The sequence below is a fragment of the Pezoporus flaviventris genome, unplaced genomic scaffold, assembly GCF_033815535.1.
Source record: "Pezoporus flaviventris isolate CSIRO_AGI_PZ_B2104156 unplaced genomic scaffold, CSIRO_AGI_Pfla_v1 ptg000001l, whole genome shotgun sequence".
Taxonomy (NCBI): domain Eukaryota; kingdom Metazoa; phylum Chordata; class Aves; order Psittaciformes; family Psittacidae; genus Pezoporus; species Pezoporus flaviventris.
In genome coordinates this window covers 24,293,759-24,310,333 of record NW_026892549.1, presented here as the reverse complement: position 1 = coordinate 24,310,333, position 16,575 = coordinate 24,293,759, and the positions used below count along the sequence as shown (strand labels likewise).

Sequence of the window (16,575 nt, the reverse complement as noted above, 5' to 3'; positions counted from 1 at the left end):
GAACAAGTACCATGCTGACATCCTTCCCTCACTGCACAGATTCTCAAGAGGTATAGGTCAAGAGATTTCGGGGGGTTTAGTATTCTTAATAGAGAAGAATGTATTACATATAATGTATATCTTATATATTATATAAAATATACTGTACAAAATAAATACGTATTGTGTGTATATGTCTATATACACACACCCCCTTATAAATACATACCCCCCCCCCCCCAAAGAATGTAGATATAAGTAATAATTTACATAAACAGCAACAAATAGACTGCAAGTAACCAGACTGATGGAGATACACAACAGACACTGCAAGCACTCAGTCATTCTTCCCTTCTGGAAGCTGAATTTCCAAATTACTGTGCTGAAATAACCAACTACATCCACATGCCTATATTCTGCTGACACTGTATCTCCAAAGTTCAGGTTATCCTTCTAGTTTACTGAAGAAGTTCAGATGTTTTAAAGAGCTACAAAGCAATTTTTCATCAGCCCCAATGGAAAATTTATTCTCTGAATGCTTTGTGTGTGTGTGTGTGCGCAATATCAAAGACTTGGGACTTCCGAGACAATTCCAGAGGATCCAGCATAGCTCTTTGCTTTAACAACTAACGAAAGCATGGAGTAGGTCAATGCTGAAGCTGGGAGTGTGAATGCAGTTTAGATACACCTTCATTACCTTCAATCTGGCTGACTAGGGTATCAACAGGAGTATAACAGTACACTGAACCAATATAGGTTTAAGTACCAGTTATAAAATCAGTATGCAAGCAGTTATCCTCCACAGAGCTCCCTGCAACTGTGGCTGCTCTTCAAGTGCCTAGCATGAATATGGAACTTCAGAAGCTTTAAATCTATCTTTTACAGAAACACATAGAAATTATTATCAGCACTTCGCTGCTATCAGTCTTCTGCACAAGGTGCAAGTGACAGAGGCACACTCAATTGGACATACTTGCTGTAGCCAACAGACGCTAAACAATATCTTGTTTGCATAACCCTTGGAGGACAAGGAGAAATGCTTTACCAGCAGAAAAAAGCCTTAAGTACAGAGACCTCCAGGATACCATGGCACAATAAAGCAGCCTTCTCTAGAGGAGCCGCCAAAATAGCAACTCCCAAGCCTGTATGATCAAAATGACTTGTGCTTACTGTTACTTTAAGTCTAGAAAATACTCTGTTTTGTCTGGAATACTAGCACTCCTGTAAATGAATTTGACATTAAAAAACGTTTTTAGCATAGCACTTAACTACAAAAAATATTTTATGTGTTTTTTATATGAAAGCATGCGTTTACAAAACTAAATCCTTTCTAACAAAAAGTGTCTCCATCCCTTTGAGGTGCAAGTTTAATAAGAAGAAAGTGAAAAACAAAAATTAAGTACAAACTTGCCATTAGACAACACCCTGAGACAAAAAACTTTGGAACAAACAATGCAGTAGTGTAATGTGCACAGAAAGTACCAAGGCCACATACAAGTCAGCACTGCAGTGAGGCCTTCCACTTCGTCACTCGTTTCCAGAGTGGGAAGCCACAGGACAACACCCAGATTTCACAATGGAGCATCTGGGGGAGGCAGATTCCAGTTAATTGCTCCTCATTTGGGACATGTCCTGGGAAGGTAATGGCTTCTGCTTAGAAGGCTGTGTGGAGAGCAGTGGCTCCCAGTAAGCAGTAGTTTAAAAAAGCAAGTGCCAAAGTACACAGGCAGGACGTGGTTGAGACGTTTATGTTCTGTGGGAATATTACAGTAACATACTCTCCAGCGAAGTTATCTTTGAACCACCTCCAAGCGCTGTTTCTGCATGTTACTGTCTTTCACAATGCAGCAAAAAATCAGGTCATTTATGCTCTGCTGAGTCAGTTATTTAAATTTTCTCTTCCAAAGCTCTAAAAGTGTCTTAAATCTCTTCCAAGAAGCTGATAGTTTCCAAGCATTTTCTCCTGCTGTATGGATCTCATCTTTATAACCATATTAGCATGGTATACATGCACTAGAATTCCAATGCAAGGAATGGAGAAGCTAGCGAAAAAAAAAAATCCACTATTAGTTTTTGATTGTTTTCCCTGGAAGCTACAGCACTTCCTCCCCTCAAATTCGAAATATCCTCAAAGTTTTTACTTATTTTTAGGACTTGGGAGACTGAGTCTTCTCTCTGCATTGCTTTCCATACACACGGTAATCCTTTGTGAACTTACTTCTTTTACTGCTGGAGTATTTTGAGTGTCTGCTGGGAATTTAATCACAGTATCTGGCAGTATATACCTCTGTTTTCTATTGTGCAGAGAGGCGATCAGGCTGCAGTGAAGTAACTGCACACTCAGGGAAAACATTAGCAGTATCTACAGAAACACCTGACTTTGAAGGAGATTAATCTGACCCATGGGACAAACATACAAAAGAGAAACTTACTCAGAATAACTAAAATTAGACATCAAGACAAGGAACCCAGGACAAAAATCCTTTGTAAGAGTGAAAGAGTCATGATATTAACAGGAATAAAAAAGGGACCTGTTCTACTTTCCATCATCATGCCAAAAATAAAGAACTTGATTTGTCTCAAGAATCTCTGGAAGCCCTATAGAAGCTTGTTATTCAGTCTGTACACTTTTTTCTTTAACTGTGACACAAATGCCAATTAACTGGCACTTTATAAGTATTTGCTTTATAATCCAACACAATCAAGCCAGCTGAACCAGAATCCAGTCAAGCAAAACGATTCTGCAATTGACAGCTGGGACAGAGGGGCAGGGAGGGAGGGGGGAAGAGGCTACATAAGATCAGAGGACAAGTCTATCCTTCAAGTGTCCATGAACACTTCCACCTCCAAATACCCAAACAAGCTGTCAGCACATGAACATATGGCCTCATTCACACCTAACCGGAACAAACGCACCCACTACCATGCAGAACAAACCTCATCTCATTTTTCTGCAAGACCTCCTCATTAGCATGATGGTCAGACTGAAGGCCCCCAGTCCCACAGGTGCCACTGGCACTGTCCACCATAAATCAGCTCCAGATTCTCAGTGCAAAAGAGTTAGCCATTGCCAACAAATACCCAGTCTTTGTCCCTGGTTTTGTTATAAGCCTGGCTAAAGCTCTATCTTGTTGCAGAGCCCTGGACAGATCCCAGGAGAAATCATTCTCAAGCCACTGGTTCAGCAATGACCCCACTTGTTCCAAGAGGCAGACAGGCACTTTTTTACTGAGAGGAGAAGATGGAGTAGCTCCTTCAACAACCCAACGTTAGGAGACAAGCATATTCAGGATCTCCTCATGAAATGTACTTTAGTTTTTATACATACACTCTTCAGAAATACACAGTTGCAGGAGAACCAGCTCTTGCTGCATGACAGCACCAAAACTGGAAATGATACAGTAATCACAGAACTTTGCATTAGAAGAGACATTAGGGAAAATCTGTTTGCTAGCTTTGTAGTACTCACCATTGTCAAGCCAAGTACAGTCTCCATATTCAAACCAACAGAATTAGTATAGATTCTTCTGATTTATTATATATGAATGCATACTGAATTCACAAGCAGCACTGTTTGTTATACAGGTATAACAAAACAAACCATTCCCAGTAGAACACATGAAACCCCTGACCCCTGCATGTAATCTTCCAAGGCACTCAACTCTGCCCTGCCAGCTAAATGGACCATTCCCCAAGTCCTGGCTTTCATCATATTAGATGAAGGCAAACTGTTTCCTCCTTTAACATCTACCCTGCATAACACTGTTTCTTCCAAAAGGAAAAGGCCATAATAAGGTAATACTTTTCCTTCCCCTCTTCTATAATATTCCTTTCTTGTTGCAAGTGCAGAAGTTTCTCATGCACATTCCCATTCAATGCATTCACTTTTCCTTATCTTCAATCCCAATCCTTTTCTTCCCAGTCTCTTATATTCTCATAGGTTCTTTTCCTGAAAGTACAAAATTGTCATAATTTATCCATCTTAAGCACTTTTAATCTTAATTGCATTTTCAGTTACCCTTCTTGCCTTATTTTCTTTCCGAGATGATGGAACATGCCCCTTAAATACCTCTCTTAAATGTCTGCTTTTCATTTCTATCTGTAGACCTTCAATGATAAACTTTAATTTCAGCACATTACTGAAGTTTTCAAAATCACCCTCCTCAAACAAAATTATTAGGAAAATGCACTCATTCCACACCTTCCCATGTCATAAACACAGATGAGACTGTTAAAAAAGTGAACTGCTATGTTTCTACCATGGTGCCCTCACCTATTTAGTCTACCACCTTAGATTTTCTTCCACATTATTCTATTATTCTCTAAATTGTCTCTAGCAGCTTCTGTCCTTAGTCCTCTCTTTTTCTCCCTCTACACTTTACTTCTAGGTACTTTTACATGCAACTAGAGAGTAATTAAATTCAAACTGACAGCTCACAGAAGCATTCTATTCTGTCCATGTTACAACCTTGCCGCAGTCTATCACGCTGCCCACACACTTATTTTTATCTCCTTGGCTGCTGAGGGGATACCATTATACTCCTAAGACTTCAGACTGAATTGTATCTATCACAGGCATGATTTTATAACATCCTAGTACCCACACTATTTCTACATAAAGGAGATTTACTCCCCCTAAAATATCCCCACCCCATCATCTCAATTACTTTGGAGTTGTTTCCTGAGGAGTTAACAAATCAATTCTGCCTCATTTTTGAGGTGCTGGTAATTCTCCTATGCATTCACTTCGAGCCATTCACTCTCCTCTTTTTGTATCTTTTTGACACACCCTGTGTTTACCAAACTAAGGTGGCACCTTCAATTTCAACACCTTACCTAGGCTACTTTTCTTAATCCCTTAACATGGAAAGATACTACTCACTTTCACTACCTGCACTTTTTAAGTTTTAAAAATACATACTTTTTTTCCTATGCCTACCCCTTTTGGCCAATAAGTTTTCTTCCACACTGTCATCTGTAAATCATCTCCATTACGCCACAAGCATTGTTTACTGAACACTCTCTTCCCTAACATTTAGGCTACATTTATGCTGGCACCACTTATCTCCACTGCCATTTCTTTATGCTTCTAGTCTTCTCTTCTTTGCTCACAAATATCCCACAGGCAAGGTGATTTCCAAATATCCCAGTCAGGTGGGCAGTCAAGAAGTCATCTCACAAGAAGTATTTGATTACAGCATGACAAGGTAAGGCACTACACTGCCTCTCTCTTTCACAGACTTGCACAGTGGCTCAGAACAAGGAGCTAGACAACTTCATCAGAGTGACTCATACGATGAAGCATGTTGCTGCCAACAGGACTCCAGGCTCATTTACAACTTTTCACCTTTGGCATGCATGAGGCAAGAATGCTAAAAGAACTACTAAAAGGCAAGAACTACTAAAAGAAAATCTCATCATGACAGAAACTGGATTCAGGACATAATATATCCCTGCTCTGTTACCAAGTTTCTAAACAAGGAGAACGAGTTGGTACTTCTGTTTTCTTCATCCTCTCAGCACCTGACGTAAGAGCTTAAAAACTTAAAGCACAGCTACACAAGGTCGATGGACCCTGTGCTTTCAGTAACAGCTATACTTAGGTATTTTAAAACAGCAAACATCTGTGACCAACTTGCATTCTATTTCATTTATAAAGTGGAGATTACACTGTATCGCACAACTGAGTAATAAAAGACATCATTAATTGTGAAGTACGCGGATACTAAACTGATGTCTCCCCATAGAAAGCCCCACAGGAAATAACAAGCCTTCTTTGTTTGAACACCGTAAATACAGAATATGTTAACCAAAGAAGAGAGGAAAAGGTGACAACCATCCAAATAAATAAGCACTTTCCATTCACTCCAATAAAGGCAAAGATCCTATGGAAATACTACATGAAATGTACTTAAATATTGCTTTGTTGTGTACATGTCAGCATCCAAAAGAAAGCTGTACCAGAAACTTTTATTTTTGTATTTAATATGAAGACAAGATAGCCAAGTACATGAATAACTGTCTTCAAAATAGTTTACATGCATGGGAAAGATTGAGACTTTTCCTTTAATAACTACAGCACGACTCAACTTTTCCAAAAAGTATGTATAATCACATCCACATACAGGGTTTCACATAAAAGTCCAGATATTCCTATTTGCTGTTTAGCAAATGAGATATTTTTTTTTAACCACCTTTTCCATTGCTTTCTCGTTTTTAGGAAGTCTTGCTTTAGGGAAGAAAAAGCAAAAACAAAAAAAAACCACACCACCACTTAAATTTTCATACTCTCATGAGGTCATCTACTACATCAGAGTGTTCAGGCAGTCTTGAAATAAAACCCAAAAGTATTATGGCAATTTGAGCACCATCCCTGTTCCCCAAGGCCTGGTGTGCTCAGTGCAGCTACTGATATAGAGCAGAGGTTTGAGAGGTCTCTGTGGAAGGAATGTGCTCTAACTAGAGTTAATATCCTGTATCCGCACTTTCCCTCAAAAACGGGTTTTCTGGAGTGGATAACTAGAGGGTTAGACTCAGAAAACAACTGCTAGAACATTTGTAGGCAGGACAAGTACAAATGCTGAGAACTAGTAATCTTTAACATTTGGAAACTGTGACCTGACAAGCCATTTAAGCCCCACTTTGGACTACATGATTTCAATTTTAATTGTAAAAGCAGGAGGCAGATCTTTTGCAACCCTCCCTTCTCACACCTATCAGCAACCTCAAGAACTTAAACATTAAAACAAGAATAACAAATAATTTGTAAGGTGGAGATGGAACAGAGAAAAAAAAGTTTCTACCTTTCGCTGGACCAGCACAAGTTTGGAAAAGTCTCTATAGAGAGAGAGGTCTGACTAAAACATTTTCAGACATTAGCAAAGACATACTTTTAACCTGGGCATGGGATAAGCAGCCAGCCTAGAATTCTTTCTAGAAATACACTCCTTCTAAACCAAAGAAGGATTTCTACCCTAGACGGTGAGATCAGAAGCATGTAAAATAGCAGAGTACTAAAACACTAAGTTCCAAATTGCTAATAGATTCACAATCAAGGACAGATGGGTAACTTCAAGAACTAATTACATGACTCCCTACAACTAAAAATTCTTGGTCCAAGGATATACTAACACAAAGCAGAGAATTTGCCTGTACAGGTAAATACATGAAACAGCCTGTACATCCAGAAAGCTAGTTTGTTTTACTCATGCACATAAGCACAAACATATAAGGTGAGTCAACTAGGAATATTAATGGAAGAGGATCTAAGTCCATCTAAAGCATCTATGCATCTCTTTCCCTGCCAGCCTTTCTTGCACAGCCAGCTTTAAGACCTTCAGAATGACTGTTTCTTGTGACAACATCGTAGAAAGTCTGTCAAGCGCTCAGAGATACGAAGAGGAAGAGAACATTTAAATGAAACACAGATACAGTTAAAGACCAGAGGGGAAAAAAATACCATCATCTTCATTTATTAAAACTGCAAATTTCTAAAAACCCAAGACTGAAGTTACATATACTAAGCTTAATATTAATTCCACTAAGAATTTCCTTCACCATTTTGACAAATTTGTTGGAGATCCCTTTTACCTGCTGCGCTGTGAGAAATCTTCCCCAACTACCTAGAAAGCACAAACATCCAGCATAGTAGGTTCCTGAAATCTCATCATCTGTTTGGCTCTTCTTGAAGACTTTGACAGCACTACTAGTTTCTTTGGATAAAAAAGGAATATGTGCTTATTGCTTATTAGATTATCTCATCAGCTCCTTAGCATTCATCCGGTTTACCTAAAGGCATGCCAAAACCAGACATAAGCTCCTAGCAGTTCTCTCAGCAGCTTTAATGTTTGGGCATCAATCCAGAAAGAATGAGAGTCATACAGAGTCTCATACACCAGGCAAGCAATTAGCACTTTATCGATCTTTGCTCACTTTTCCCATCTTTCTGAACTCTGACCTGAATTGTAGATATGCTCAACTCCCACACTGAAGGTATCACAAGCATAAGGGTTTATTTTTCACCTTAGTTTCAATCCTCCACAGAGCAATAGGATGTATTACTGATAAGTCTATATTTGTAAGATGCTTTGACTACGTAAAGTGTCATTAGCTCTATTATGTCTCTCAGAGACTAGTTTTGCAGTGCTCTATGTTGATTCAAAAGAGTGACTATTATCATATCACTCCAATCACAAACATGCTTTATTAGTATTTTGTTATTCTTTCGTTATCCTCATCCCCCTCCATGCTTACCACTTTCCACCACTACTTAAGTAACCTAGATGGCTTCCTAAGGACAGAATGAAAGAGATTAAAAGAGTTTAGTAAACGCAACTGCTCAAGTATCTTACCAGTGCAGGCCACTGAATTTGTTTGATCTTTGATCCCTGAGTCTGGCTTGGGTCCTTTCTTTTTGCCCAGACCAGCTGGTACTCCACCAAGAAGGTTGCAAAATCTTCATAAACTTTAACCCATTCTCGCTTTTCCCATTCAAGGTCATCAAATTCCACATATACCTGGGGAAATTTAAGAACAGGAAAGGACATACATTATTACATACACACAGCACGTGTGCATCTACATGCATTTTTGAAAACATGTTTTAAAACTGATGGAAGAGTTTAGTATTACCCATTTTACTATCATGGCACTGAAATTATATAATTATTTCCTGCACTCCAGAAGTATTTATGCTGAAGAGAGGAAGGTTACATTTGCTGAAACACTGCCATTAACTTTGGGTACCTTATTTCACGAATGAAAAGTATAACACAAAGTAGTCCAGCAGTACCATTCCAGTAATACGTAAAGCTATTTTCATATTAGTAAATAATTTAAGAATACTTATCATTCTCAGTTGAAATACTTGTCATGTAATACAAGCCAACCAAATGAACATTGTTTCAGGGGGGGGGGGGGGGGGGGGGGGGAAAGAAAAAAAGCCATTTGGAACAGAACCAGAAAGGACACCCTGACCCTGCAGACTCTGCTACTATAAGCAAGCCCAACAGAACGCACCTAACAGAGGCAGCTCAGGTTTTTTGCCACTTCTGTCCTTGAAAAAACAAACCAACCACCCACACTTTGTTTCCAGCTAAATTAATTTGAAGCCAGTTTGCAACTACTTGATCTTGTGCCATCTCTGTCTTGTAGGTTATACAGTTCTACCCAATACATTCTAAGAGAACAATCACCCTCACTCAGCTGCATTCACAAAGGTAAATACGCCAAACCTTTTGTGTCCTCATGTGAAGGGAAGAGGGAACCTGAGCCGAAATCCAAAAGCCATTTGCATTAGCAAACACAAAACTCTAAAACCATCACATTTCACAATTATAATTCAAAATAGTCAACATAATCAATTGGGTTTTTTTTCCAAAAGATGAGAAAATTCAAAGAAAAAAAAAACAGCCAGCATTATTTTAAAAAAAAAAAAGTCACTGCTTGTCACACAAACTGGAGAAGAAGGGAAGATGCTTTGCTACCCTCCTGAATTTCAGCTCTCAGCCACACCCAAGGCAACTTCTGAAACCAGAGTTTCTTCCTCTGTCTCCTTCTGTGACAATGACTTCAGTTGATCACTGTCACAGAAATATTCTTCTAACTTTGGTTAATTTTAAGCCTGAAACATACTTCCTTACCTAGACTCTGTCTCACAATTTCCAAAGGTGTACTACGTAGTGTTTCTTCTCATCTTGTCCTTCTCCCTTCTGTGTATACAACTTAAATCTGGACCAAGACTCTCATTCCTGTATCAAAATTCATCATCCCAGTTTTCACCCTATACTCTTTTTAACCCATATTATTTCCATTCTGTTCCTACACATTCCCTTCCTTTTCCCTACCCTCTTTAAAGCATCAGATTAAGAACTTTATATAACTTTATGCAGTTACTTTCTTCTATGCCAACCCATTATTGCATCTCCACTTACAATTTGTCCAAATAAAAAGGAAGAAAGCACTCAGTCTATCCACTTACTTCACCACTTCCCCCTCCAACCTCCACACACTGCTCACTACTCTAACCACGCCATCATTCACTTGCACACCTGACTCCTTTTCAGCCATACATCTGCCAGCTACTGACACCCAACCTGTCATCATGCACACCTGTTGTCACCAATACCATATTCCCAGCCAACCAGCCTTTCTACCTCTTATCTCACATCTCATCTTAATACACATTTTCTTTCTTCCTGGTCCTAATCACTGGGTCAAGGTAGAGTATGCACCAGTTGTCTGGATTAAATACTGTTCCTTCTTTATTTCTCAAGGGCAGAACTTTTCCTCTGGATTCACCATGCTGACATCTGGAATTTCTGCCATTTGCCTGCTGCCACTCCTCTGACATTTCAATTACCCTGGCTAATTCCAGTCATCCCTGCCTCTGCATCACCTTGCTCATCAATGCAGCTACTTTTTTTACCTTTTCCCTTCGCCCATTTCACTCAATGGAACTATCAAGAAACTACTGCTAGTCTTTGTGGTGGTTTTACACTCTGTCCTATAGGAACAGTTTGTATAAAAATCCTCTCACCTCAACAGTTCATTATTACAGCTATTGCCTGTTATTTTAACAAAGCAAGTAGAAAACAAAACTCAAAACTAAAAATTGTAAATTGACACATTTCATTAAAAAGCACTTTTTAATAATTTCTATAAATTCATTTTAAAATACAAAGTGAAGTTACAGAATAAAAATTTCTCAATGAAAACAGAGTTAATGGTAAACATAGTAATGCTTTAAAGCACTTACAGGAAAGCACATCCTACCTTGAAGTGATAGAGGAGCCAACAAGGAGAGGTGCTTTGCTAGACCCTGTCCTCACCAACGAGAGGCTGGTGGGGAATGTGAAGTTCCAGGGCAGCCTTAACTGCAGTGACTATGAAATGGTGGAGCTTGAGATCATTAGGGCAGCAAGGACGGAGTGCAGCAAGCTCACTGCCCTGGACTTCAGGAGAGCAAACTTCGGCCTCTGCATGTATGTGCTTGGAAGAGTTCCATAGGATAAAGCCCTTGAGGGAAGAGGCACCCAAGAAAGCTATTAAAGGATCACCTCCTCCAGGCTCATGAGTGATGCATCCCAACAAAGAGGATGTCAGACAAAAACACCAGGAGGCAAGGAGCTCCTGGACAAACTCCAACACAAAAAGGAAGCCTACAGACAGTGGAAGCAAGGACAGGAGGCTTGCAAGCAATACAAAGAAATTGTCTGAGCAGCCAGAGATCAGGTTAGGAAAACCCAGTATAATTAAATCTGGCCAGGGATGTCAAGGGAAACAAAAAAAGCTTCTACAACTATGTTGGCGATAAAAGGAAGCCAAGGAAAAATACAGTCTCTCCCTGGAAGGAAACTGGACACCATCTATCTACACCATCAAACACCTGATACTGTCCCACACACTGGGACCCTCCTCCTGCAAATTCCACTCAATTATCCTGGACTGGTCAAATAATTTCATGCTATTATCTGGAAGGACAGCTTATTTGGATAGTCTATAACACGGTGTAAGGCCTCACACAGCGGCAAATAACAAAAAAAAAATTAAAAGAAAGAAAAGGAGGCAGCAAGGGGAATCAGTGAATAAACATTTGGAAAAACACAGATAAACCCAAACTGGAGTTAGCAGTTTAGAAACCGCAACACTAGAACATGCTGTATCTTCTGGACACTAGCCAAAACTTGCGGTTATCTGTGATACAATCTAGTGTTTGTGTGCAAGTTTTGCACCCCAAATAAACTGAAATCCGGTGCAATGACAGTGGGAGTTACTGCTGAGCTATCTGCAGAGTCTCCTGGTACTGTATAATTAGATCTTCAACGGAGCAGTTCCAAGAAAAGTGGAGAATAGAGTGTGGCTCAGAGCCAGTCTGCCATTGCCCAGGGCACCATATTCTTCCTCAAGTATGATACACACACAACCTTACTTGGAAATTACTTCTGCCAGCTTCCACCACATTCAGGTTTCAATGCCAAGTCTATTAGCTATCTGCTGGCTTTTCAAAGTTGATTTTTGAAAGGCAGAAACAACACAGACAAAACAGAGCCCAATCCTTCACCCATTCTCTTTGTTTTTGTTATGTTTTTGTTGGTTTTTTTTTTTGTTAGGAAATACCTAAACCAGGAACATCCACGATGGATTTTTCTAAGGCAACAGCAGAACCTCTGAAGAACACAGGCTTCCTCTTTCTCTGCACACTGACCTACTGCACGGAGAAGAGCAATATCCCAAGCAGCACAGCTTATGAAAGGGAGTAAATAGGGGAGAGGAGAAGGAAAGGAAGCAATCCAGCAACCTACGCCAACAAAATAAAATACAGAGCCAAAGTCAGACCCACTAAGGAGTGCAAAGGCTGAAAATATTTAATCTTTCTTGCTTCACTGATGAAACTCTGTACAGCAAGAAACTCTACAACATTTGCCTCCCTAAGAATGAATGTTGATTTTGAGAGTTTTCAGCCAAATTCTGCTTCCTTGCCTTCTCAGCTATACAGAAGTTTGTGTTCCCAGTGTGGCTGAAATCTTACCACGTATGCATTCACTTGCATAAAAAGGCGAATTCCCACTGGGATGATATTATATTTATAATTGGCATTAATGTGCTAATTTTGTAGCTCTATTTTCCAACAGGAAGCAGCATAAGCTTTAGCATGTTTTTCCAAGTAAAGCAAGACAACAAATTTATTTCCAATGGAGTCTGCCAAACAACTGCAAAAAAATATTGCTGTTTCAAAGCCAAAACAGAACAATAATTGTGAAATTCTCTACATGCAGCACTGTGATCCAGAGTCTTCTAGTCAATTCTACTCCAAATAAATATGCCTGACCAAACAAATTCTGAACCCCTTTAAACGTCACAAAAGCAACGCTGACTTCCAGCACGTTTGACTCAGCGCTGAAAAACACAGTCCAAGCACCATCCACTTTCTTGAAACCACCTGAAGGGGTGGATGCTGTTCTTAACTCTCCCAGCACTACAGTAGGGCAATGTGTTGCCCATGGGCTGGTTAGTACTGAAGACAACTGCAGCATTAACAATCCAAAGGCTGACTTCAAGTTAGGTTTGCCCTGGCAAGAGCTCCAGGCAATACAGCTACAACAAAAAACTTGCATCATTTTAAGGCAAAGTGATCTCTAGTAACAGGGAAATAGAGTGCTGCATAGCATTTATTTACTAAGTTTTTAACCCAAGATGTCAACAAATTTGTATTTAATTGTATATAATTAATAATAAATTGTTAAATTTTAACAGAATACAAATTCTCTCCCTCCTAAGGGAGGAGTGTACAGTTTCCTCCTTAGCACCCAAAGATTGTTAGCAAAATACTTATTTCTAGGAAGAAAAAAAATCAAGCAATCTGCCTTAAGATGTTCTTAATAAGGCAAAGAAAAAACACTTCTACCTTTGTACCATATCAGATAGTTTTTCATCACCACAAATCTGGCTACCGACTTCAGGGTGATTCCCAGAGTACATCCCACTGGGTTTTATACATAACATTTTTAACTTAAAAGAAAGATACAGAGTATTACAATATGTATAATTATAATACATATATACTTTATACACCATTTATAATAGAGTTGAGAACTGAAAACTCCAGTGCTAAAAATTATCTGTGGAATTCAAGTCTTTTAAGTTGTCTAACTAAAGATAGACCTAAAACTCTTAGCATGCAATCAAGCATCAAAAACTAGTTGTCAGAGACAATTTCCCAACCTTGTAAGGGATGGCCAGGTAAATATAAGAATGTAAACCTTGCATGTAATTTAGCAGAAATTTACTTGAAAATACACAAGTATTAAAAAGTGTGTTTTAACAGCAATAAATAAAATCTTTCAAAGAGGGAGGGGAGTTGAAGGGGTGCATTTTGTCTGGTATTTAAAACCCATGGTACCATGATGAGAGGGGAAAAAAAAAAAAATCCTGACACCTCCAACTTATTATAAGTAAGAAAAACAGGAACTATATTACAAGATGTCAGGACAAAATTCCCAAATTAGCAAATTAAAACGCAAGTCCAAGTTAGTTCTTCCCTCCTCATATTCTCCAGTGTTAACTGCAACATGCACTCTTTAATTCTAGGGTATATACATTTTACAGGATATTTAAGAATGGTTTATTCTTGGCCCAGTAAAAAGGGTGTTGGGAATTTCCTGGTTTTGAGAGAAAAATCTACCTTCAGAAAACAAAATCCAAGGAGCCAGGTGAGCAGACAGTGCCTCCCCCTGCTGCCCACAGAGGTGGATGGAGGTGATAAGTCTGGGGATCCCAAACCAAACCACCACCAGCAGCAATGGCAGCTTGAAGTTGCCAGGAAGGTTTCCAGAGTTCTGAACACCACACAGCTGCAGCAGCTTGCTTTGCTTTGGTGGGCTGTTTTAGTGTTGTGTGCAGCTGAAAATTAACACAAAGTACACTAGGGTCCAAAAACTTTTCTATCCACTTATTGTTACGGATGCTATTGCCAAATATCTAACCGGTATAAACTAAAGTTGTAAGTACACAGCAAATGGATCCAATATGAGTGAATTTATAAAAATCTTCCATCATGTTCCAAATATCCTTGCCTTCTCAGTTTTTTACAAATTGTTTCTTTGATGAAAGAGGCATTACCCAGCAGTCAAGTCTTTCTAAATATATCTTAAATCAAATGCAATCAAAGCACAAATTATTATAAAGCAAAACAGCTACACACAGTAAAATTATTACTGTGTTATACAAGTGCTACCCATTTCCACATGGAAAAGTGGTGAAATAGCAACCAAAGACAGCAGCACTGTTTCCTGTTTAATAAAGGACTTGCAATATTGTTCTGTGCTACCAAAATGTCCCCAGTCCTTCACATCAGCATTTCATAGTCACTCTACATTAAAAAGAACTCATAAAAGAATCATCGTACCCTTTCCTTTATATATTGAAATGCTACATACATTTGCATTTTACAAACTCTTCAAGAAAAACAGTACAGAAAAAGAAAATAAAAAAGGCAAGAGTATTTGAAAATATACTGGCATCAGTTCATACAGCCTAAAACCACCCAGAACAGCTGGAATAATGGCAATATAGTGTTCTTAAACTATTAAATTCTTTAGGATTAAAAGATGAGGTTTATTGCCTCCACATATTCTTAAAAATCGCCAGCATTTTTACTGCAAATCAGACATACATATTCATTCCTAAGTATAAAAATTTCACTTAGGATTTGTAGACAAGAGTATTTACTCTTGACAAAGAAACACAAATGTACTGCATAGCTGTTAGCAGGGGTGAGTAGACACCCACAGTGCCACAGTAAGTCTTCAGAAGCCCTGAAAGTGTTCTTGACAAAACTGATAAAAGTTAATGAATTAGACGTTTCCAATTCTTCCACCATTTAAAGAATATAATAGCCTGCCTCAGAGATCCAACAGCTCTGCATTTAACTCTGGAGCACTAGTTTAAAAAAAAGCTGTAGAATCAGATGTTTTACATGAAAGACCACTGAAGGCTCCTTAGAAGATGGGACAAATTAGTAGTGTTCATTATTTTATGCTATTTTAACACTTAAAGAAAAAACATGCAGTTGTTTGGACATCTGTTTTGATTATTTGTAGAGCTTGCAAATAGTAACAAAAATTTAATAGCAAAAAATTTAATTTTCTCTTAAATGGAAAGTCCTGCTATTGTCAGATGAGCTGTGGAAGTCAAAAGGACAGCTCCTCAAAGATTAAAACCCCTTTGACACACTCTACTACCATGAAACGTCATACTCATTACTCTTAAATTCTCTCTTTATTCAAAGGAAAATGGAATAAGGCACATTATCCCAGAAGCACTCCTCAGTTATAACCTGGGAAGTTGAAGTGCATGAAAAAAAAAAAAAAGTGGCTAGTTCATTACATGCAGGGTATTAAGTCTCTTGTTTTAAAACTGCCTGGAAACCTTTTTTTTAGCACAATGGCTCTGGATCTGTCCAGCAGGAGTGGACCGACACTTATTTCTTGTGAACCACTGACAGACCCTGCATAACAGCTGTAACTTCTCTGAAATACAAAGACCGAAGCCCTACAAAACCACTACTCTCTTTACTCTTGTTACTGAGGAAAAAAAAAAAACCTGCAGACTCAGGATCACCTGATCTAGATTTATAAAACTATATAAAGGAGCCTGTATCCTTGCTCAAGACACACAGTGACAGACGCACTCAAGCTGAGCCTGTACTTTAAATGCCAACTTGCTCAATACACTTCATACATGGAAGAATAAGGAACAACCATGCCCTCTCAACAGGCTTCTGAATAAGCCAGAGACACACACGTGCTGGAAAACACGTGAAATATATGCCAGGTGCAGGAGGGAACATGACCAGATGTAGCAAATACATGCTTCAATAAACATGAATCATCAAGGTAGCTTCCTTACATCAAGCTTTAAAACATAAAAAACCAAAAAACACAGAGAGGCCTTAAATAATCATTTACTTCAAGCAAAGAGTAGTCTCAAGATACATTACTGGGGAATAAATACAGAAATTATGAACATGTACAGTTTATGGTTAATTTTCAAATCCTAACTGCATTCCCTGAAATTCATGTTTGAGCATTAACAATA

At 38.8% G+C, this 16,575-nt stretch overlaps 1 protein-coding gene across 2 annotated transcripts in view; it reads right to left on the bottom strand.

The window, feature by feature from the left end:
* Window positions 1-16,575, bottom strand: part of JMJD1C (jumonji domain containing 1C) — a 164,535-nt gene that overhangs the window by 100,966 nt on the left and 46,994 nt on the right. For both annotated transcript variants that reach the window (XM_061448880.1, XM_061448906.1), the window contains exon 2: window positions 8,331-8,495. In XM_061448880.1, coding sequence (XP_061304864.1) covers window positions 8,331-8,495 — 165 coding nt within the window. The remainder of the gene's footprint in view (window positions 1-8,330; window positions 8,496-16,575) is intronic.